The sequence below is a fragment of the Melitaea cinxia genome, chromosome 20, assembly GCF_905220565.1.
Source record: "Melitaea cinxia chromosome 20, ilMelCinx1.1, whole genome shotgun sequence".
Classification (NCBI taxonomy): domain Eukaryota; kingdom Metazoa; phylum Arthropoda; class Insecta; order Lepidoptera; family Nymphalidae; genus Melitaea; species Melitaea cinxia.
In genome coordinates, this window is record NC_059413.1 from 11,339,904 (window position 1) to 11,362,994 (window position 23,091).

General features: G+C 33.7%; 2 protein-coding genes across 2 annotated transcripts in view; one reads left to right on the top strand and one right to left on the bottom strand.

Moving 5' to 3' along the window:
• Positions 1–13,708, top strand: part of LOC123663266 — a 51,614-nt gene extending 37,906 nt beyond the window's left edge. Inside the window, exons 18-25 of the mRNA XM_045597956.1 lie at positions 266–2,947; positions 4,064–4,162; positions 5,259–5,374; positions 6,450–6,540; positions 7,609–7,854; positions 8,766–8,889; positions 9,954–10,110; positions 11,281–13,708. Of these exons, the coding sequence (XP_045453912.1) occupies positions 266–2,947; positions 4,064–4,162; positions 5,259–5,374; positions 6,450–6,540; positions 7,609–7,854; positions 8,766–8,889; positions 9,954–10,110; positions 11,281–11,370 (3,605 nt within the window). The 3' untranslated portion in view covers positions 11,371–13,708. The remainder of the gene's footprint in view (positions 1–265; positions 2,948–4,063; positions 4,163–5,258; positions 5,375–6,449; positions 6,541–7,608; positions 7,855–8,765; positions 8,890–9,953; positions 10,111–11,280) is intronic.
• A 41-nt stretch (positions 13,709–13,749) lies between these two features.
• On the bottom strand, positions 13,750–19,529 carry LOC123663760 (inositol oxygenase). The gene is made up of 7 exons (XM_045598426.1): positions 19,443–19,529; positions 18,374–18,551; positions 17,204–17,412; positions 16,906–17,042; positions 16,298–16,432; positions 15,412–15,507; positions 13,750–14,420 (listed from the first exon to the last, which is right to left on the bottom strand). The coding sequence occupies exons 1-7, from the start codon at positions 19,458–19,460 to the stop codon at positions 14,312–14,314; spliced, it is 882 nt and encodes a 293-aa protein (XP_045454382.1). The 5' UTR covers positions 19,461–19,529; the 3' UTR covers positions 13,750–14,311.
• Between the last annotated feature and the right edge of the window lie 3,562 nt (positions 19,530–23,091).

Here is a 23,091-nt window from a genome sequence, read left to right on the forward strand (position 1 = left end):
CTTTAAATTAATCATTTAATTATTTTTTTTGATGTTGACTATTTTACTAGTAAACTGCATGCATCTATAGAATTCAATACAATTTAGAATATAAAATCTTATGCAGTAGCAAAATTAACAACATTATCACGCACTAATTAAATATATGTGAGGCTTTAAAATGTAGTCGCAGTCATAGAACTAACAGAGACGTCATCGAAAGTATTGAAAATGTACATATTTGTTAATATAATTTGTCTAATTAATATTTCATGTACCGAAACAGGTGTTGACAGTCAAGAATCTATGGATAGTACGCAAAATTATTCCGACGGAAAATGCTTATCTAAAGATTCCGAAAGCTTCGATTCTAATAGTGATTATTCTTCTAAAGAAGTTTTCAAAAATATACGATCGCGATATTTATCAAGAGTTCATAGTGTTAATGAACTTTCAAAGGACGTCAGTTTAGTAGATCAAGCTTTTTTTAAATTAAAGACTAAAACAAGTATATCAAAAGATTCGGATAGCTTTGACGTTAGCGGTACGGACTTAACATTTGAAATCGAAAACGTGACACTGGATGAAACAAATGATGATGATAGTAATAAAAGTAGTTTAGAAAGTACAGATGATTATCGGGGCAAAGTTGTAGCTGAAGCCATTCTTCCTTCCTTTGAAACCAAAGAAATAAAGCGGCAGCAAGCTATCGATTCTACTAAAAAAAAGATTGTCCGTCAGAACGCTATAGATGATTTCGTCGATTCAGTAAATGATAATATTAAATACAATTCAAGCTTTGATTCTAAGGATATCAAAAACGTAGGGTATAATAGTATTTTTAACAAGAACCTCTCAAACTTATATCGTGGTAAATTTAAATCCTTTAGTACAGATAATCTTAATAGTAACGGAGAGTTTAAAAATGGCCTTAATGAGGCTACTACTAGTCTGGAATTTGTAGATGAGACGTCTAATGTAAGTGAAACATCTTTGTTCAGTGAAGAATCCGATAGCGTTTTCTTATCTCCGTTGGAAGAAAATAATAATGTATCAAGTTTAAGCGATAAAAAGTCAAATAAAAGCTCTAATGTACCAGAAACCGACAAAGAGAACCCTCCCGAAAACGTTGATGCAACTAACTCAAATCTACCTGTTGTGAAAGCTGAGAATATTCTTCCATTCCCATATCCGGATGACATAAGGTCTAAAAGACAATCTGATGATATTTTCGCTCAGCCTTCAAATAATTTTACTCGACTAGATGGAACGATAGAAAATGATTTTAAAAAGGTCAGTGAAGAATTACAAGTCAATTTTAAAGCGGCTTTAGAAAGAATAAGCGGTAACGCCAATGATTCTAACAATTTATCTGATACAATTGCAGTTCAGATACAACAACATGAAATAGTTGTAAATACAGATGTTACAGATAATATAAGGCCTATTAAACGTTTATCAACATTTAAAGGGGAAGAAAATATTTTTGAGCAAACCGAATCTAGTCCTAGTTCAAAAGAGGCCAATGTTAAAGATACCATTGATGTTAAATCTAACCAAGAAAATAAAAAAGAAACTTTAGAGGTTACAGAAAAAGATAGTAGACAAAGTCAACAAGATAATTATATGTTAAAAGTTGATAGTAAAAAGATGAATTACGAAAAAGCAACAGAAATGAAAGAAAATAATGTAAAAAGCACAAATAATGCAAAGTCTACCGAACAAAATAATTTAAATGATCTGAAAACAACATCTGAACCGGCAATCGATGATAACGTCAGTTATCATTTAAAAATAAACACTGTCACTGATTTAACATCTCCAGTCTTATCTAACTCTATAGATACACAGAAAACTAATTCAACTGAGAGAAAAAATAAGGTTCAAACTATCTTGTCTCCAATTAAAATAGTAAACTCAAATATCGACCATGCATCATCTCCGATAATACTAAGTCCTGTCTTAATTCGGCCAATATTTTTTAAACCTAATACATCAGTTGTAGAACAAAGTTCGACAAGCGATACTAAAAAGGGAACGGTGTATTATGATGATATTGATCAAGTGATTACTAAAGAAAGTCCGGTAACGAGCGACGTAAAAACAACAGATACTGAAAGTAAACGTAAGGGTATTTATCAGAAAAATACTAAATTGAAACCACTTCCATTTCTCTCTCCGAAGAAGTTTGGTTCCAACGAAAATGTGATGGAATCAAAACCGCCCACCCCAGCTAAAAGTCCCCCTAAAACAGTAGTTAGGTTATCGAAATCTCCAGAATGGTTAGTCGACAATCAATACTACCAACCTATGGAAAACGTGCCGTTTGTTATAAACACAGTGCAGACATTTGTCAAAGAAACTCCACTTAAACCGGAACGGCAATCAAAACAAGTCAAAGAAGATCCTGTTAAAATATTCTCTGATCAAACAAAGAAAGTACAGGAACCGGAAAATTATTACGAAGAAATCGGGGAACCGGTAAAATCGAATCAGCCTATTAATGCTGCAGATGACGAAAAGATATCAAATAAAATACCATCAGATGAGGATTTCACTGACCTCACTCGTGAGGAATTACTAAAAGTACCAAGGAAACCAAAGAGAACGAAGAAACACGATTCAAAAATATTTAGTAAACCAAAAGAGAGTGAGAGTGCAGAAAAAGAAGTATCTAGTATAACTAAATCAGTTATATCTCTATCACGATCACCAAGTGCAAAAGATATGACCAAATCTAAATCTGTCGGTGATATTGTTCAAAGTTTGTCCAAAAATCTGACTGAAGCGAAACCAGAAGCACCGATGAGGAAGTATTCTCTCCAAAGTCAAAGTTCGCCCAACACAGAAGTAGAAACCGGTTCTCTTCCCCATCTCCGAAAGACCTATCACTGGAAGACGTTGGAGCACAAACGACTATCACACCCAATAAGATCATTAAACGACACGTCATCCTCAAGACTTCTACGTAAGTTAGGCTTTCTGCCACGATGCGTCCCGTGTGATATCTGTGATTGTAAATAACCGTGTAAGACCTGTTTGATGTGTTATTACGTGTCGTTTTAAGTCTTGTTCCTATATTACAAAAACTATTCGTTAAACGTGACGTTTTCGAAATTGAACGATTCTTAACTTAAACGAATCGTTTTATAAATATAGGAACGTGGCGTTGGTATTTCATTTGGTGGAGGCATGGTGCTGGTCATTGTACGCAGGCTTCTCGTTTAGTTTATATGTTACATGTATATGTGTTAAGTAATTTTTTACATTACATGTGTTTCAAGTCAGAACATTATCCCCATATATTCCAGCTAGCAAGAGAAAAGTTCTATTTTTTCCATTTCAGTATTAGAGTATGCACTTTTAACATACGTCCAATGCACTAATGATGTTTTTTTATGGTCGTTTTAAATATATTTATAATTTGTGTTAAAAATTATTGGTATTTGAATTCACTAAACATTCATTTTATTATTCGAGTATTAAGTTGAAAATTCTTGTTTTTTTTTAGAATTTGCTATATTGTTTTAGGGCCTTCGGCCTAGAAATCTATTTAAAGATATTTTATAAAAATTGGCTTTTATATATTTTTTGCGTAATGCTTTCAATTTTTTTGGTGTCGGTATAACGTATATTATAGGAAAATAATTTGTATTTGTGTTACAAAAATATTTTAAGATATTTATAATCAAGAGGAAAAGTGGGTATTTCCTATATTTAATATCACGTTAGAGATAAGACCAAATCTACAGTTATTTTTTCGTTTATAACTCAGTTGCAAAAACTCTGTCACTTTTTTATTATGACAATTTTATTGACGCCATGACAATAAAACAAAAAAATATATATGTTTACCTTTTTACTTAATGTTTTTTACCTATTTACTTAATGTTTCTGAAGTCATACTGATATCTCTAAACATGACAATTCTAAACTCTAACTTTGAACTAGAAAAACAACTAACGGTGTCAATATTAAAATATATAATATAAATATATAATTCGATAACTTTAGTGTTTCATAGATTTCATAAGTCATTAAAGTTACATAATAAAATTATAAGTAATACTAATTTTTGTAACAGCTCCTCGGACAGAAGAAACGCCGACCCCTCCACCGCTACTGTCGAGCGCGTCCCTACAGGACATCATGGCCACTGCCGCTTCCCATAGACGAACTAAAGGTAACAAAAATATAAGCAGGAGGCGAAACTGTGAAGAGTGTTATATAAATTCTCAACTATCATCTACGATAATATGGTTAAGCTAAGAAACCTTTTGTTTGTTTTAATTACCTGCGTTAAAGCTAAGCAGCTTAAAAAATGCTATATATATATATATATATATATATATATATATGTATATAATGAATCTTTGTATGTCCTTTATAGACTAGTAAACTATGCATTTGATCATGTCATGATCTTCAGCAAAGATGTGTGTGTGTGTGTGTGTGGTTTGTGCATGAGGCCACAAAAGTTTCTGAGTTGGTACGATCTAAAAAAAAGAGTAGCAACGCGCGCTCATATCCTATATAATTTAATAAGACCATAAGCGTATTAAGAATTTTGTAAAGGGCAGATGCAATTATACGTAAAAATTCAATAAATACGTAAAGGGGCAAAATATAAATAGTGACTATTACATGTGCTTATTGGAGCGATTGAAGTACGAAATTGCGGATAAACGGCCTCACATGAACAAAAAGAAAGTGGTGTTTCACCAGGACAACGCGCCTTGTCACAAGTCCGTGAGAACGATGGCCAAAATTAACGAATTGGGCTTCGAATTGCTTCCTCATCCCCCTTATTCGCCAGACTTGGCCCCCAGCGATTACTGGTTGTTTGCAAACCTCAAAAAAATGCTTCAGGGTAAGAAATTTGACTCAAATAGTGAAGTTATCGCAGCAACGGAGGCTTATTTTGAAGCCAAAGACAAATCGTTCTACACACATGGGATAGAAAAGTTAGAAAAGCGTTGGAGGGACTGTATCGCTCTTGGAGGAGACTATGTTGATGAATAAAAATTAATTTTATAAAAAATACCTTTTTTTAGTACTTAGTCTCGGGACTTATTGAACCACGTGTTATCTTGTAGACGTTTTAGCTAATCTAAACTTTTAATTACAAATCTGAAAATTCTGTTATGAGCTTCGAGTCATGGTGGGACTAGTGTCCCATTTTGCCCCACTCTGGGTACGCCCATGATTAAGTCAGTCAAATAACAGACAAATATATCACGTTACGACTCTACTAAAATTATTATTGAAATTATTTCTAGGTGTAAGTCGGCAAGATTCGCGTCTGTCAGTGAAATCGCTCATCGAAAGTATAGAAAACGCAGCGAAGGCGGCCAAACAGTCGCCGGCTACAACCCCAGTCACCGAATGGCCACAGGTAAACAAAACTATCACTACTAAATTTTTGACGTAGGTACACACCAAAGTAAAATTTTAAAGTTTTATTGATGTCCTATTAGAACTTATCGTTACTTGAAGATAGGACACGTTTTAGATAAAATATAAGAAATTCATATCGTCGGGAAGCCTAAAAATGGTTCATATTTAAATTTTCTTACCGGTCAGAATAAGGTATTTAAAGAAGCAATAAAGTACAACAAAAAAATATCAGAATCGTACCGAATTAGAATTATCCCCATATATTCCAGAGAGAGACTAAGCTCCGTTCCTTCTCCTACAGAGAAAGAGGCCCAGCAGTAAATAAAATAAATATTTACAACATACACACACGGTCGTCTGTTCCTAAAGTAAACAACTTAATCCTTGTGTTATAGGTAATAGTCGGAGTCGACTGGTATAGCTACATATTTTTTTTTGATAAACATATATATAATACATATATCTAATATATAAAATTTTCGTGTCGCGGTGTTTGTAGTTAAACTGCTCCGAAACGGCTTAACCGATTCTCATGAAATTTTGTGTGCATATCAGGTAGATCTGAGAATCGAACAACATCTCTTTTTTTATCCCCCTAAATGTTAAAGATAGTCCACCTCAAACATTTTTTATTTATGTATTTTGATAATTTATTTGTTTTTTATTTTATTACGATTTAGCATTAAAGAATACATACAACCTTAAATGTTCATAATATATATGGCAAAACAACGTTTGCTGGGTCAGCTAGTATATAAATAAATGTAAATATTACACCCTCGATCCGGGGTGGGAATCGACCCCACAACCTCCGGAGCGTGGTCACAACAAACTGCGCCTACGATCTAGTCGAAGCGGTGGGGTGTTGTAATGTGTATCGATTAGCCGGAGTGTCGGGGTCACTACAAACCGCGCCAACGGCTAGTCGAAACGGTGGGGTGTTGTAATATGAAACGATGGATCGATGACCCGAAGCGGCGGGGTCAGTACAAACCGCGCCTACGATGTAGTCGAAGCGGTGGCGTGTTGTAATGTGAGACGATGGACCGATGACCCGGAGCGGTTGCCCGCAGGTGCCGCCGGCGGCGAGCGCGCCGGCCGCGGCCCCGAGCGGCGCGCCGGAGCCGGCCGCCGGCACCCGGCCCGCCGCGCGCGCCGCCGCCGGTACGTGGCCGTCATATATATACAGCTAGGTCGGCGACTAGCGCACGGCTCACCGGATGCTAAGCGATTACCGTAGCCCATACACGCCTGCAACACCAGAAGCATCACAAGCGCGTTGCCGACCCTATTCCCCCCCCCCCCAGGAGCTCTGCTCGCCTTACTCACCACGAACATAATACTGCAAAAAAATTGCTTTAATGTACCTACGCAACTTTTATTATAATACATAATTAATGTATATTATGTCATTTAACGAAATGGGATTAGTTGAGTAATATATACACGGGATAACACAGTTAAAAAATAAAACGCCTTTAAATTTCCTAAAACACTAACAACGTCATATGAACTAATATAATCTTTCCGATGTTGACCGCATGTATGTGTTTGCTTATTTCATTACAGCATGGCGGCATGGAAAAGGAGCATAGCTCTTGCCTTATCTATTTCCTAACTAATCTGTTTGTCCATAACTTTTATAAAAACTATCTTATGTTCTATACTCTATTTATTTTACTAAACCTCTACAATTGTATCTTTCTTTGCTTCCTTTAAACATTTTTATTTTTATCTGTGACTAATAAGTTCTTTTTGTATCCGTTGCCATATTATATTTTAGCTGTCATGCTTGCTTTTAAATATTATTAATATTCTTGTAAACTTAGAATTTATTTTAGGATCAAATATAGTGCAATAATAATATATTTATTGTAATAAAATTAAAATCGTAAAAATTACTTTTGTTTAAATATTTGTTGTGTTTGTTGCAATAATTTTGCTTTTACCAACACAGTACATGCACAGTTAGTGCAGCTTTTCATTTGGCGTGTTGTCTCTAAAAAAACCACCATACGCATAGCGATCATTTGTTCCCTTTCACGGCTTTGTGTCAGTTATATTATAAATATATATTTATTGGAAGTTGCTTTCAAAACATAAATGAAATAATATTTAAATATCTACAAATAGTTTTTACTTTTTTTTCTTTCAATCTAATTTTCATCGAGGACTTTGTACTATCCTAAAAAAAATATATAAATTATCTATAATTATGTAACTAAATGAAATTATTCTTGATATTAAACAACCATTGTAACAAAAAAAAAAATGATAAAACTGACACAAAGTACGGTGTGTATGGCTTGTTGATGTGTCTAACGCGCGGGGCAGACTCTGCGGCGAGTGGCGCCAACATGGCCAACATGGCCAACATGGCCAACATGACCAATATGCCAGACGAGCAACGCGCACTCGCCACTCTGCAACAGAAGGCCATCGAATCGTTCGTGCGGAGGAACAGCTACGGGGATATATGTGAGTGACTGATTGCTATCTGACTCATGAAAATTAAACAAAAAAAGCTGTTTAATAAAAATAAAGTAAATAATGGCATGCTTGCGGTTTATGAGCAAGACGTACCGTTTTTTTTAAAGTCTGAATTGGGCTTAACTCAATAGATTTTACCATGTAAAAGATTTTTGAAGTTATACTTCTTTTGGCACGTTAGGGAAAAAATGTTGAGAGTAAATTTTTACGATGCGCGCGCACAGTTACAAAATACCGACACCCTTAAGTTAGTTAGTCAACGAAGAAGAAAGTAGCAAGGTAAAGTTTGCTAGCCAATGTAGTATAACTTCTTACGTGCGTACATAAGTAAACACACACTTGTTTTAAATTAAATATGGGTTTAATTTTTTTATGTCACGCTTTACACAAATAAGTATCTGTTTTTGTGCTTTTCCTAATTGTAACAAATATCCTTTTTTTTATAAATATTACATTTAGAGAAAATTAAGATTACTTCTAGTCTCAATCCTGGTTTTCCCATATTCAGAAAACTATTCGTTTTGCTTACAGTGAGTTACGATTTCGAACACGACATTTCGAATGACATCCGTTTAGCTTCAAGCTTAAACGATTGGTATACAGTGGCGTAGCGAGGGGGCATCATGCCCCGGGCGCTATTCACAAAAGGGCGCCAAATGGGCCTCAAAACAAAAAAAAATACTGGACATATTATATGGTTTTCGAATATGGGCTAAATAGCTATTGTGCCCTGGATGCTAGTTAAGCTCGCTACATCACTGTTGGTATACGAAACCAATTTCTTTTTAAATATAGTAACCAAACATTAATATGCTCGTAGTTTAGTGTAGATTGAAGTAAGAAGAAGTATTTTGTTTATATCGTTGGTGTATATGATTTACAATGTTTTGTAACATTAGGTGAGAGAAAAGATCCATTGAACGCGTTACAAGTGAAGAACGGCGGGTCGAAACGCAACGCGCTTCTCAAGTGGTGCCAGCAGAAGACGACGGGATACAACAACATTGATATCACTAATTTCAGGTTTTTTTTTTTTCATTTACCTATAAATATTTAATTTTTTAATCGGTTACAAAACTACATTTACCATAATTATCAGTTTTACGTTTAAGTTTTAAGTTGTTTTCGAACACCTTATTCTTGTTTTAAACTTTTCACACTAACGTCGTTAAAGGCGGTCATTAAAAGTTAGCTATCTTCTGCTGTACGTTTTTGGAGACAATTTTATTGTTGATTGAACTGTTTTTTTTTTCTGTGAGAAAATCATAGATAATGTTGCCCTCTTTTGTTTTATGGAAGACAGCTCATTATGTCTGAGACTACTTGGCACTGCTCCTTTATTCTATGGTTCTTCCTTTCCATAGCTCGTTTATTAGAGGACATTATTATGTCAGAGATTACTTGGCAGCTGTTTTCTATAATATTGACACTCCCCTCCCCCGCCTCCACAGGCCCTTTTTATAAGAAGTTAATAACTTCTATGTGTCTGCGCTTACTTGGCGCTCCTCTAAATTGTTGGTCCTCCCCGTAGCTCCCTTTTAGAAAACAACAACATCGTCATGTCTCAAACTGCTCGTCACTACTCATCTCAAATCCCCATTCCCACAACTTTTTTTTAGAAGACAATACCTGCATTATTGAAGTAATACTTCTTTACGCACGTTAACTGAAGTAGGGCACAGCAGGAATTTCTTGGTCAAAATATGGAGCAGCCCGACTGGGGAAGTATTTCGACCTTACAGAAGATCACAACTAAATAATACTATTTTCAAGCAGTATTGTGTTCCTGTTGGTGAGTAAGGTGACCAGAGCTCCTGGGGGATTGCGGATTTGGTCGGCGTCTTGCGATGCTTCTGGTGTTGCAGGCGTTTATAAGCTACGGTAATCGCTTACCATCAGGTAAGCCGTACGCTTGTTTGCCGACCTAGTGATATAAAAAAAAAAAGTTCGACTCGGGGAGTAAGCTGGTGAATGCGTGACGAGAGCGATAGGAAAAGTGCGATCGGGCGAGGCGAACGGAAGTCGAGAGAGGGATACAAGTGGCTGGGGCTAAGGCGTTAGGCTCAGTGGCGTGGTCTGATGCGCAGCTCGTCGTGGAACGACGGGCTGGCGCTGTGCGCGCTGCTGCACTCGTACCTGGGCGAGGCGCGCGTGCCGTACGCGTCGCTGGCGCCGCACGACAAGCGCACCAACTTCGCCGTCGCCTTCGCCGCCGCGGAGGCCGTCGGGGTGCCCACCACGCTGGTGAGCCGCTCTCTAGTCTATTACCGTGGCAATGTTACGGTCATTGGTTTTGTAGAACTTTTTAAAAGAAAAAAGTTTACTAAGATTTGAAAGGAACTATGCTGGACATAAGCAAATGTCAAGCAATTAATATTATTAATAGACTATATTACTAATACTATAAAGCTGAAGAGTTTGTTTGTTTGCTTGAACGCGATAATTTCAGGGACTACTGATCCGATTTGAAAAATTCTTTCAGTGTTAGATAGCCCATTTATCGAGAAAGACTATAGGTTCAACACTAGGTTTTATCACGCAAAGACCAATAGGAGCAGAGCACCAATCAAGAATCTTTCGAAATTGGGATTTTTTCCTATTGAAAGCTTCCGCTGCGTTGCGCTGCATAAACAATAAAAGTTCGCAAAAATCATATATGTCAAAATTGTCCCCATTTAACAGTTCTATAATAATTGTGTTTGCTCACAAATGAAAAAAAATCGACTTCAATTTCATCGACGAGTAATACAACGTAGATCGACGAAAAAATAGTCAAAATCGGTACACCCAGTAAAAAGTTACTGCGGATTTTCGAGAGTTTCCCTCGATTTCTCTGGGATCCCATCATCAGATCCTGATTTCCTTATCATGGTATCAAACTAAGGATATCCCCTTTCTAACAAAAAATGTCAAAATCGGTATATCCAGTAGAAAGTTATGCGGTATAATACAACGTAGGTCGACGAAAAAAGCGTCAAGTAAAAACGCATTATTAGATATAACTCGAAAAGTAGTTGTTAGATCTGAAATAAATTTAAATGGGACCAAATGACACACAAAACCTTTCGATTAAAAAAAATTGTCGAAATCGGTCCACCCGGTCAAAAGTTCTGAGGTAACATACATAAAAAAAAAAAATACAGTCGAATTGAGAACCTCCTCCTTTTTTGGAAGTCGGTTAAAAACGAGCTAAAGCGTGCGCCAAGCTATTTTTACGCACACACACACACACACACTCATACGTCAATACCAACCATTAAAGTTGAAAATCATTTAAATTTCGAAACGATATAACATCATAAGAATTTTAAAATTATTACATCAGTTTATGCTATGTAGATATAATTTTTTTTTTGAAGACCTGTAACCAATATTCCTGACAGAATATATTCTTAAATACACATTAATTTACAGAACATTCAAGATATGATACAGCAGGAGAGACCAGACTGGCAGCAGGTGATGGCGTACGTAACGAGTATTTACAAACACTTCGAGACGTAGACTCTATTGAGGTAGACATAAAGACCAAATTTGAGTAAATGTTCCGATTCCTATACTAACTAATCAACGTACTTTTAGTCTCAAAATGATTTTTTATCACTGTATGGATTAAAGAAAAATTGTGTTTTTTATAGGAGTTGACTTGAGAAAATCCAGAATGTTCGATTTTAACGATGCCAATGAGGCAGTTTTATAGGTTGTGTAAAATAATTTAACATTCCTGTAAGGATAAAGATGCCAATCGCAATAACTATAAGAGTACTAGCATAAAAGGCTTATGATCAAGTTTGTAACAACCTCAAAAGTTTGTAATATTGTTTCATTCTCAAACAGTTAATCTAAAAGTAAACGCGTGAAGAAAAATTGAAAGAAAAGAAATCCCTTTTTTGTCTTCCAAAATGTTGTCGTAATTATTAATGTATTACGATTTTAAATATTGCGATTGCATTATCGTGTGATAGTTTGAAAGGTGTCCGCCATTTTGTGAGATTTGACTTTCGAGTCGCACGAGGAATTGATAGCCGTCTTTCCGTATGAAGACTGATTTGATAGATTAGTGAGAGGGATCGTTTTGTAAGCATTACTTTTTAATAACAAATGCCAGGGGTTAATGACCTTATGACATGTCATTTATTTGTCGATGGCACTTTTGCCTCATTGTCGCTTATGTGTCACTGTGTGTTTTACTTTTTTCCTCTTCTCCATTCTACGTGACATTATTATTGTTATTTTTTTCGCCTTAGTGTCATTCGCCTCAGTATTTCACATGTAAAATGTTATTAACCCCTGTAATTCGTTAAGGTGTGTACACATAAACATATTATTAAGAAAACCTACATATTTAATTGTTAAAAAAAAACATAATTTAATTTTTTCACAAAAAATGTTTTGTAGTTTGGTTCCTTCAGTCAAAAGACGATTGGTTTTGCTTACACTTTAAGAGCAGTCCTTTTTTATTATATAATCAATTTTTTCTTTGTATGTATAATATATTTTTTTTCGTTTGTTGTTAAATTGTATGATTATAAATGTGTATACACCATTAAAAAGGTTAGAGTAAGATAGAGTTAGTAACGCCTTAGAATGTACCGAAGGGCCTTGGTTTTGTATAGGAGAATATATTTTGTGCTGCTAAGTATAGGGTTTATAATCTTGTCTCACTAGCCGTCTCTTTCATATTACTAACGAGTGACAGAGATAAAAAAAATCGTTTAACATTTTTAATATGCATTTAAATATAATAATAGACTTTCTTAAATGAATAATCTGCCTTTGATGTCTATATCCAATTTAATGCCTTATTACAATAATTATAACTTTAAAGATTTTAACAATAAAATTTTACAACGCATAGAGAAGATATATGTTAAAACTCTTTTGAAACGTTTGTAAAATTTTATTGCTGAAATAATTATGTATTCATTATCTTCGAAAGTAAGCCGCTGCACCAATTAAAATATAATAATCAAATTTTAAATTTTTTTTCGTCTCTAAACTTTGTATCTCATACGTAGAACACGTCAAAAAGCTTAGTATGAAACTTCATGGACGGAGAAGAGTTGTGAATGACGCCGTATACATTTTCCAATATGTTTATGTGTTAATATTTCGTCTAAAGTTATCTAACGTATAATGACTGTTATGTACCTAGTTATTCAAATTTACACAACTTGGAAAACAAAAGCTGCTCTAAGCTGACTTTATGTAAAAAATATTGTCTATGGCCGGTCTATTTTGTACTTTTTTTTAAAATCTTTTATGTTGTTTTTTTTAATTATGATTCGTGACAGATTTGTGATATAAATAAAGATTTAGGTTATATTAGGATGCACACGGAATTTTTGTAATGAATTGTAAATTATAATATTTCTTTTGTATCAATATACCAAGTCTTTGCTTTATCAAAGATTTCGCTCGTTACTTTAAAGTATTTAAAATAATGAAATTAAATTACTTATTTAATTACAAAATGTTCTCCCATTTTATCAATGGATTAGACAGCTCTAAATGAGTGAAAGAAAAAGCCGATACTTCATATTTATTCTTGTATTTCTCTCAAATAGTGTCGTCTCTTTCATACAATTGACATTAGTCCTTGTTTTGTGACATTTATAGATAAAATATTTATCAATATTATCTTTTATATGTATTGTAATAAGGTCGAATTTGCCTTTGATTAATATTATAGCTATAAATGCTCGCCATATGATATAAAACGAGTAATACATATTCGCAACGTGACTGCTGTTTGTTGAAGCTATATAGAATAATTATCTATTTTCAGATACGCGTATTATTGTAAATATAGCTAAAATAAAGTTCCTGGTTTATTTTGAAATGTCTTTTTATTTATAATTACATTTAAATTAATGTTAGTACATATTCATAATTAAATCCTTATTAAAAATGTATGTACAATAAGTTAGACGTACGACGCATATATACAGATTGGATATAAGCGAGAGACATTAAATTATGTACCGAATATCAGTCAAATAGAAGTAGTTTAAGCACAAAGTAATTTTATAACTAAACTTAAACTACTTGTGATTAACAGGATAAGTAACACGCGGCCCGTGCCGTTTTTTAGCGGCAAAACAGTGCCAAATTTCTCATTAAAAACTTCAAATAAATTCGTTTTTCTGTTCTTTTCTTGTTTGTTTTTATCTTGCATTAAAATTTGTATATGAAATCTTTACTTTTTTTTATTTTTTTTTTATTCTAATATTTATTATAAATAAAGTTTCGTAAATTTTTAATAAGAGTAAAAAAAATAAAAAATTAAAATTTAAGTTGGCCCATTGATTAAAAAGGTTGCTCACCCCTGGATGTTTCGTATACAGATTAAAAATAGTTGTCGTATACATGTGGTTTTAAAAAAAAAATACATGTGGTTTAAAGCCTCTCGCTCGTGTCCACCTTTATACTGATCATGGATATTTCACCATTCAAGTTCTCCGGGGATGTATTTTTCGATGAGCTTCTCATAATATGGCCATAAAGATTCGATGTCAGGTATTGCTGCACTCTTTGTGTATAAGTCGTATTGGCTGCGAACAAATACATCATTATCACCAACCACCCTAAACTTATATTCGAATGATGTATATCAATTTTATGTCATGAAATACTGATTCTATTTGAAAAAAAAATGTGCTGGATAGCCTATTTATTATGGAAGTGGATTAAAAAAAATACTGTTTCAATAGTAATAATGTCTGGGAAGACAAACTTTTACGTTAGCCGTGACCAAGAAGCTTATAGAGTGTTTCGTCGGTGCGGGTAAGATCGTGTTAGGCATTTTGCGATTCTTTATTTCATCTCTTTCATTCACTATTCACTCGGTACATGTACACTTTTTTGTTATATTCGTTTGTGCAGTTCATATAATAAAGTTATCCAATTTTAATAATAAAATTTCATGAAAAGTCTATTAAAGCATGTTATAATAAAGAATCTTGAGAAAACCGTTCTGATGTAGTGTCGCGTATGCCGTGTGTGCGCCTAAACAACTTTTAGCCTTTATAAAATGACAAAGACAAAGGATCATGTCCTCGCGGACTTTTCTTCTAAAAAAATTTTTTTTCATGTCTCATAAATTTTGAAATAATTTTATTAAGTAGTAAATGATTAAATCTATAAACGTTTTATTTGAGTATGGATAAACTAGTGACCTTACATCACTCATCACTTCAGCCTAATATAGTCCACTGCTGGACGTAGGCCTCCACGAGTTCGCGCCAAAAATGGAGTGAAATCATGTGTTTTGCCCATAGTCACCACGCTGGGCAGGCGGGTTGGTGACCGCAGGGCTGGCTTTGTCGCATCGAAGACGCTGCTGCCCGTCTTCGGCCTGTGTATTTCAAACCCAGCAGTTAGATGGTTATCCCACCATCGGTCGTTAAGTTCTAAGGCGGTAGTGGAACTGTGTTATCCCTTAGTCGCCTCTTACGACACCCACGGGAAGAGAGGGGGTGGCTATATTCTTAATGCCGTAACCGTAAGATGCTAAAATATATAACTAACATAAAATATACTTACTTAAATTTAAGTACAGTTTGTTTGATTTTTTCGTCTTTTTTTGTTAAGAATTGTGTGTAATCCCCGCCAGCGTGCCACGGATAGAAAGAATGATATCTAAAAAAAAATGTATAATAATATTTAGTTTAAAGTTTTTATAATTGAAATGTGCCAACTAGCCTGAAAACCTTTATACAACCTTTTTCATTATTAATTTATGAGACTACGACATATTTGGTTAATCCTCATAAGATAAACATGTATATAAAATTTTATAGGTATATAAAATTCTGTGTCACAGTGTTAGTTACCATACTCCTCCGAAGAGGTTGGACCGTTTTTATGAAATTTTGTATGCATATCGGGTAGGTCTGAGAATCGGCCAACTTTTACTTTTCATAGCACTAAGTTATAAGGGAGGGGGGGATTAAGGGGGGTTAATAACATACATGTCAATTTGACTTGACATTGTCAAAACAATGTTTGCGGGGTCAGCTAATTTTAACATAGATCTTATTAAGTCTAGACTCTAGTCTAGATCTTATAGTATAGACTATATAATTTTTTCCTTTTTAAGGAAGATTAAATCTTTAAAACGCTTTCGGTAAATCTTTCACCTAACAAAAAATTTTACCTTTTTACTTTCCAAATTACTTATTTTGACGAATGTAATCTTCATATCAATATTTGTTTACTTAAACTATATTACACAACTTTGTGACATATATATAGAGCAAGAGCAAAAAGGCGAACATAAAGTTGTACAGCCTTACCTACTGGTTAATCTTAAGACGGTCAACAAAGAGTGTTAGGTCATCGAATGGTCGTGAGAAAACACATTAAAAAGATATATAAGGTCGAGAAAAAAAAGTTAAGTAAAGTAAGCAGTCGTGTGCTGTGACTATACCTGATCATCCAAAGACCTTCTTCAGGAAACTTGGCGTTATTGTGTTTGAGCACTCGGTATAGGTACTCGTCGTGGCCCCATGACATCATCAAATTTTCAATGCCGCAATTTGGTTTGTACATACCATACGTTGTACTGAAATATGACGTTTATCATAATAAACGTTTAACATACGAGATGAAATTAAAATACAATACAGTTATTATTTTAATACCAGCTGCCCGGACAGACTTCGTTCTGTCAAAAGTTAATAGATATTTATTTATATAGATTTTTTTTAATTTTTTTTACTATTAAAGCCTTCCGTGGACCTTAAGGAACATTCAAAAAATTACGCTTAGTAACATTCATTTTTATTTGTAAAAATTAGGTGTAATAAATGCAGTGACTACTTTTTCCAGCAGTAACTTTGGTTCGTCAGGTATTCTTTAAATTTTAAAATATTCTGACAAAAATTTTATCAGTATTTTTGGCATAAAGAAACGTTAAAAAGGATTTTATATACCTACGCAATTTCAGTTTTCACGGGTACCTACGACTGACTATTTTTTTTTAATTCTAGTGTTGTTAATGCTAAGGATTGCTTTTAAAATAATAGTTATAATTACTTGTATTTTTCGTTGTAAGTATCAGGATTAGCCTTAAAGCTGTCATCACCGTACACAATGCTCTTGCCCCATTTGCAGCCCACGGGGAACGTGTCGCCAACGACACACCATTGCGGCTCGCCGTAGAAGGCCATCACCTGTTTCACACATAGAAACCACTTTCATATTTTTGAAGGATATAATTTAAATGTATTAAATAATTTTATGTTAAACTTTTAAAAAATACAATATTTAATCTTAAATTTATTAATTCTGTATAGTTTTTGTGACGGAGTAAAATAAGCAGAATAAAATATACCTTCCCAAGGTCATGTATCAATCCAATGAGTTGGAACCAGTCATCATCTGGATGGTCCTGACGGATCCTCTCAGCAGTCTGGAAGGCATGTACGATGTTGGGCAGGTCGGTGTCAGGATCGGACTCATCCACCAGCTCGTTCAACTTGATTAGAGCATCCTTCACAGTTGACTTGAAGTGGTTGTATTGAAGCCATTTTTCCATTTTACCTTGAAAGAAAACTTGAAATGGTAAAGAGAAAAAAAGTTTTTTGCCTCAACTTTACCTTTTTATAAGATTGCTATTTTTTAGCTCCTTTCATATAAATTACATGATAATCATAGAAATACTTAAATCCCATTGAATATACATATATGGGATGAACTGGGACGAAGTGTATGTAAGCGGAATCCGCCTACAATATACGTGAAATGAAAGAAGCTGTAATAGAGGAATGGCAGAATATTCCGCAGTATTGCCACAAAAACCTAGTAGAAAGTATGCCAAATCGCACATCAGCAGTATTGCAAGCTCGCGGCGTCAACACTGAGTACTAAAATGCGTGAAAACGGTACATATGTAACCAAACTACATTTACGAGAATGAAAGAAAAACCACGCATTTTTGTTCTACGCATTATTGTTCTGTCAATAGTTAATAGATTTTTATTTATATAGGTTTTTTTAATTATTGGAACGAAGTTCCTTACGGCAGGCTTGACATTTGGCTGGGCGACCGAACTGAAAAAAATGTGATACTAAAACCGTAAGAAAAATATATAACGGAAATGACGTAATATCAGTCACACGACTGTATAATATGACGTTTGTAAAACTAAAATATTACTAGTAAACTTAAATAAAGACAAAACTAAATAAAGACATGTTTTTTTTTTCACTTAATATAATAATGTTAATATAATATTAATTCTTTAATTTAGGGTTTATTTCATAAAGCTAGTTTAGTAACTAACTAGTTATTATTTATTTACATGACAAATTAAAAACGTTTTTCAATGTTTGTCTATATGTCTGCACCACTGTCTCTGGAACGGCTAAAATGAGATAAAGGAGGCCACATGGCAACATATACTTTTTATCCCATAATTAGCACGGGATTAGGATCACCGGTTAGGTCTGTGTTATTATCGTTAATAAATAGCTGTTATAAAGTACATAGTAGCATATTTACCTTTAACAAAGTCGACTGTCATGTTCGAATGCATTTCGTAGTACGTCCTACGCACACGTTCCTTGATAGGATCCTTGTCGTCCATTGAATAGTCACGGAAAGCCTCTAAGGGCTTGCCATCGTAGACCTTCTCTGGCCGAAGCAGCAGAGAAGGATCTAGCATAGAGATTGTGTTATCCTGGTAAAATCGAAGAGATAGATAGTTATACAAAAGAAACGCATACTGATCAAAAACATTATCAGCAATTCAATACACTCCAACATCAAAATTGATAAAAAAATAACTAAACATAATTTAAGAAACAAGGATGGATTAATGCTGACTAGTGTACGTACAAAGTATGGTAAGAAAACAATGTTTGAGGGAGTGCAGCTATATAATAATTTACAATCATGTTCGAGATTCGGATAGCATGAATATTTTGAAATCAAAATTAAAAGAACACGTATATACAATGTAATTGTAAATATTTCGATTAGGCGCTTCAGAGGCAAAAATTGTTACATCCTATAGTATATTGATTGTATCTCATTATAAGTGAACGTTTATTTTTAATGAGAAATAAATTCATTAAACCTAAAAAGGCTAAAAATAGTTCATATTCCACTTCATCTTTTTAGTAGAAGGATCAGTCGATAAGATTATTTACTTATTAGCTATGCTGATTTACAAACTAAGATTTTATTTATTTAGGGTTACTAGATTATTTATTAAGACATAAATGAATAAAATTTCGCGCAGATTTTTAACTGTATATTCGTTCATTACCAAATTGGTAAGAAAATTTATAGTCTCGGACTTAAAACTTTATTTTTTTGAGTAGAAGATATTTATATTAGGATTGCATAGATATATTGCGACAGATTTGAACCAGTAGTAATTTATCATTGAAAATAATATATTTTAATAAAATCATATTAATTATTACATATAAAGTTTTATCATCTAAAATTTTTGCACAATTGAAAAAAAGTCCACTTTTTATAAATCACTGGCAAGAAAAATAAGGAACTTCTAACATAATTGTTGCACAACAAAAACTGAACCTATAAATAAAAAACTTCTCACAGAATTTTTGATCTTCATTTTGGCAGCTGTCACAGCACCTGATGATGGAGCCAAAAGACTGGTGTTGTTGAGCAAGATTCCGATTTTAAATGCGAGTTGAGCGAATTGATTTATCGTGGGTCGCGTTCTGGGGCTAAAATGTTATCGTCCCATTACGTATACTCAATATATCATAATAATTTTCAATGTCGGTAAATGTTTTCAAAGTAATTATCTTTTTTCAATAATCGGCATTTTAGATCATTTGTTAATTACCTGTAACTACCAATAGCAGTAAAGATGTATTAATATAAGTATACATTTATAAATAGTTTACAAATGATGTAGTTGACTCTGAAGAGCAAGGTCAGGGGAGAATGGGGTAAATTGAAGATATTTAGTGAATTTGTTTATTTGATACATTTTTTCTTCAACACAATAATTAAAAAAACCATATTCTCATTTATGATGTAACCATTTTGGTACAATAATATATTTTTTTTCATTTAGCTCAAATACATACCTAAAATGTATCGTAATGTCCGTGTTTAAGCCTATCTACTGTATATTTAATAACAGTCACTAAACACGAAAGTGGAAGCAGCTGTTAAATCAGAAATGCAACCTATGATCATTTGTAGTGCCTGAAGAACTATGTATATAGGCTGGATGAGGATTCCGGAAGACCGGGATGTCTGGCGCGAACTTGGGGGGGGCTATGTCCAGCAGTGGACTGCAATAGGCTGAACTGACAGACTGACTGACTGAAGAGCTATAAATTGATTGTTAGAGAAAAGTATTAAAACAATATAAGCAATATTGTACTTCCGTTAACATTTACTGTAAAAATATAGCAGAACAAATACTTAACGTGTATTTTTTTTATGTCACTAGGTCGGCAAACAAGCGTACGGCTCACCTGATGGTAAGCGATTACCGTAGCTTATAGACACCTGCAACACCAGAAGCATCGCAAGCGCGTTGCCGACCCAATCCCCAATCCCCCCAGGAGCTCTGGTCACCTTACTCACCAACAGGGACACAATACTGCTTGAAAACAGTATTATTTTGCTGTGATCTTCTGTAAGGTCGAGGTACTACCCCAGTCGGGCTGCTCCATATTTTGAGCAGGAAATTCCTGCTGTGCCCTACCTCAGTTATTGTGTATTTCTAAACGAGTGTACTTTTTAATAGTTTAAGTCAGCCTATTTTAGCTATAAGGCCTTATTGACTTAGTGAAAGACCACAATATCTCTATTTTCGTTTTCTTGCTTTACGATTAGACACGAGGCTGAATATAAATATTTATTATTCTTATCACCTTTTTGCGACATATGATAAGTCCACGGTAACCTTTACTTTAAAAAACAAACACATTTTATTTTAAAATATACCAACCAAATATGTTATCCAGCAGCAATTTATTGCCCTATGCACGTTTGTTACACACTGTTTGAAAGATGCAATATGACTAAATAATTTAAAATATAAATATTTAAAGAAAGTTTAAGGTTTGGTAGTTATTCAAGTTTCACGTCAATCATTTTTTGACGATTTTGATATTTTGATCAAATGTGCAAAAAAATTACTAGGCACTTCGATTTAACGAATCAGAAACAAACCAAAAAATAAATAAATTATAAAACAAAGAATAATGTAACAGTCAATATAACATAAATGCGTATATACAAAGTATGCAATTTTTTCGCTCTCCTGAAAAGTTTGACGTGCAGTTAGAATCTAAACAACGACGAGCTATTTGAATATTTTTTGAAAAATGTAGTTGTTATTATTTATAGCTCCTAGGATTCGACAAACGTTTGCGCAATCGTGACAAATCCCGACTATCGCTAAATCCTGCCTATACAATATATGTAGGTAAAACAATATTTGGGTTCTAGGTTTTTGACACAGGAATTCATTCCTCATGAAGCCATTTAAAATAAGACGTTTACAAGCTAACTACTCTCTATGATTTTAACCATATACCTACATTCTTATCTCTGAGTTCTTAACTATCTGCAAGTCCAGTTTTTGCTCAACTAGTTCTAGCATTAGTAGTAAAGATTAACATAATTTTATCATACATATAATAATTATCATTTAATTTACAGGTGCATTCACGTGACTAAATCGAACATTTATAATAATATTCGTTGTTCCAACTTCAATGTGAGTGTACTATAATTATTTATGATCTTCAATTGACACAAATAAATACATCATAAGACTAGTATACACTGCTCTTTTATTAACCGACTTCCAAAGAAGGAGGAGGTTCTCAATTCGTCTGTCCTTAGAACTTTTGACTGGATGGACCTGGACCGAATTTGATAAATTTTTTCAGTCAAAAGTATTTTTTGAGTCAAATCTAATAATGCGAATTAACTTGACTATTTTTTCGTCGACCTACTTCGTATTTTACCGATTTTGATGATTCTTATTTTAATCGAAAGCTGATAATGAGCCTTTTGTTCCCATTCAAATTTAATCGAGATCTGATGACTACTTTTTGAGTAATGTTTGCTAACGCGTATTTACTTGACTATTTGTTCGTCTACTTACTTTGATTTATTATTATATTTATTTGCGAGCAAACGGACAAATATACATCATGATATGGACAATAGGATATACAGATTTTGTCTTGTCTGGACATTTACATTTTTTCAATGTACAACTGGCCAAAGATGATATGATTATATTGATCCTATGCCCGCCATAAGATTTTCATATTAGTGGATGTTTATTTATTCATTTTTTTTTGTTTTATGATGTATTCTAATAGAAGTCTTATTTAAGTTTGTATCTTTGGATAAATTAGAAACCCTATCGGAAAAAAAACTAAAATAATTGTGTTTGCTGGCAAACGAAAAAAAACCGACTTTCATTACATCGACAAGTAATACAACGTAGGTAGACAAAAAATAGTCAAGTAAATACGCATTATCAAAGACTACTCCAAAAGTTGTAATGTAACCCACATGATAAACATTGGTTTTCGATTAAATTAAGTCATCAAAATCGGTACACCCAGTAAAAAGTTATTAAGGATTTTCGAGGATTTCCCGCGATTTCTCTGGGATCCCATTATCAGATCCTGGTTTCCTTATCATGGTACCACACTTAGGATATCTCCTTTCTAAAAAAAAAGAATTATTAAAATCCGTTCATAAAAGACGAAGTTATCCCCGAATATACATAAAAAAAAAATATATCAGTCGAATTAAGTACCCTCCTCCTTCTTTGAAGTCGGTTAGAAAGAAATTTAATCGTATCTTCTCAAAGAGCATATTTCAATTAGAATACTTCATATAAAAGATTAATATTTAAAGATAACTAAATACAAATTTATATTTCTTTGAAACCAAATATAAATGATTTACTTAACTATTAATCATTATATAGGTAGGACCCTTTACCCGTTAGTTAATTGCAATTTATTTTCATTCACATTCGATCAATATAAGACTATTTTTAGTACGAGATATAAATCGAGCAATTTATGAATCACGAGATCGAGTAATACGGACAAACTCGTGTACGACGTGGTGTATAAATGAGTTTGATTGAATTGCGTAGATATAACAACAAAACAAATGATTGTTATTTGAACCGACATTGATACACAATGACGTACAACATGATAATTACATCATTTTTACTTTTC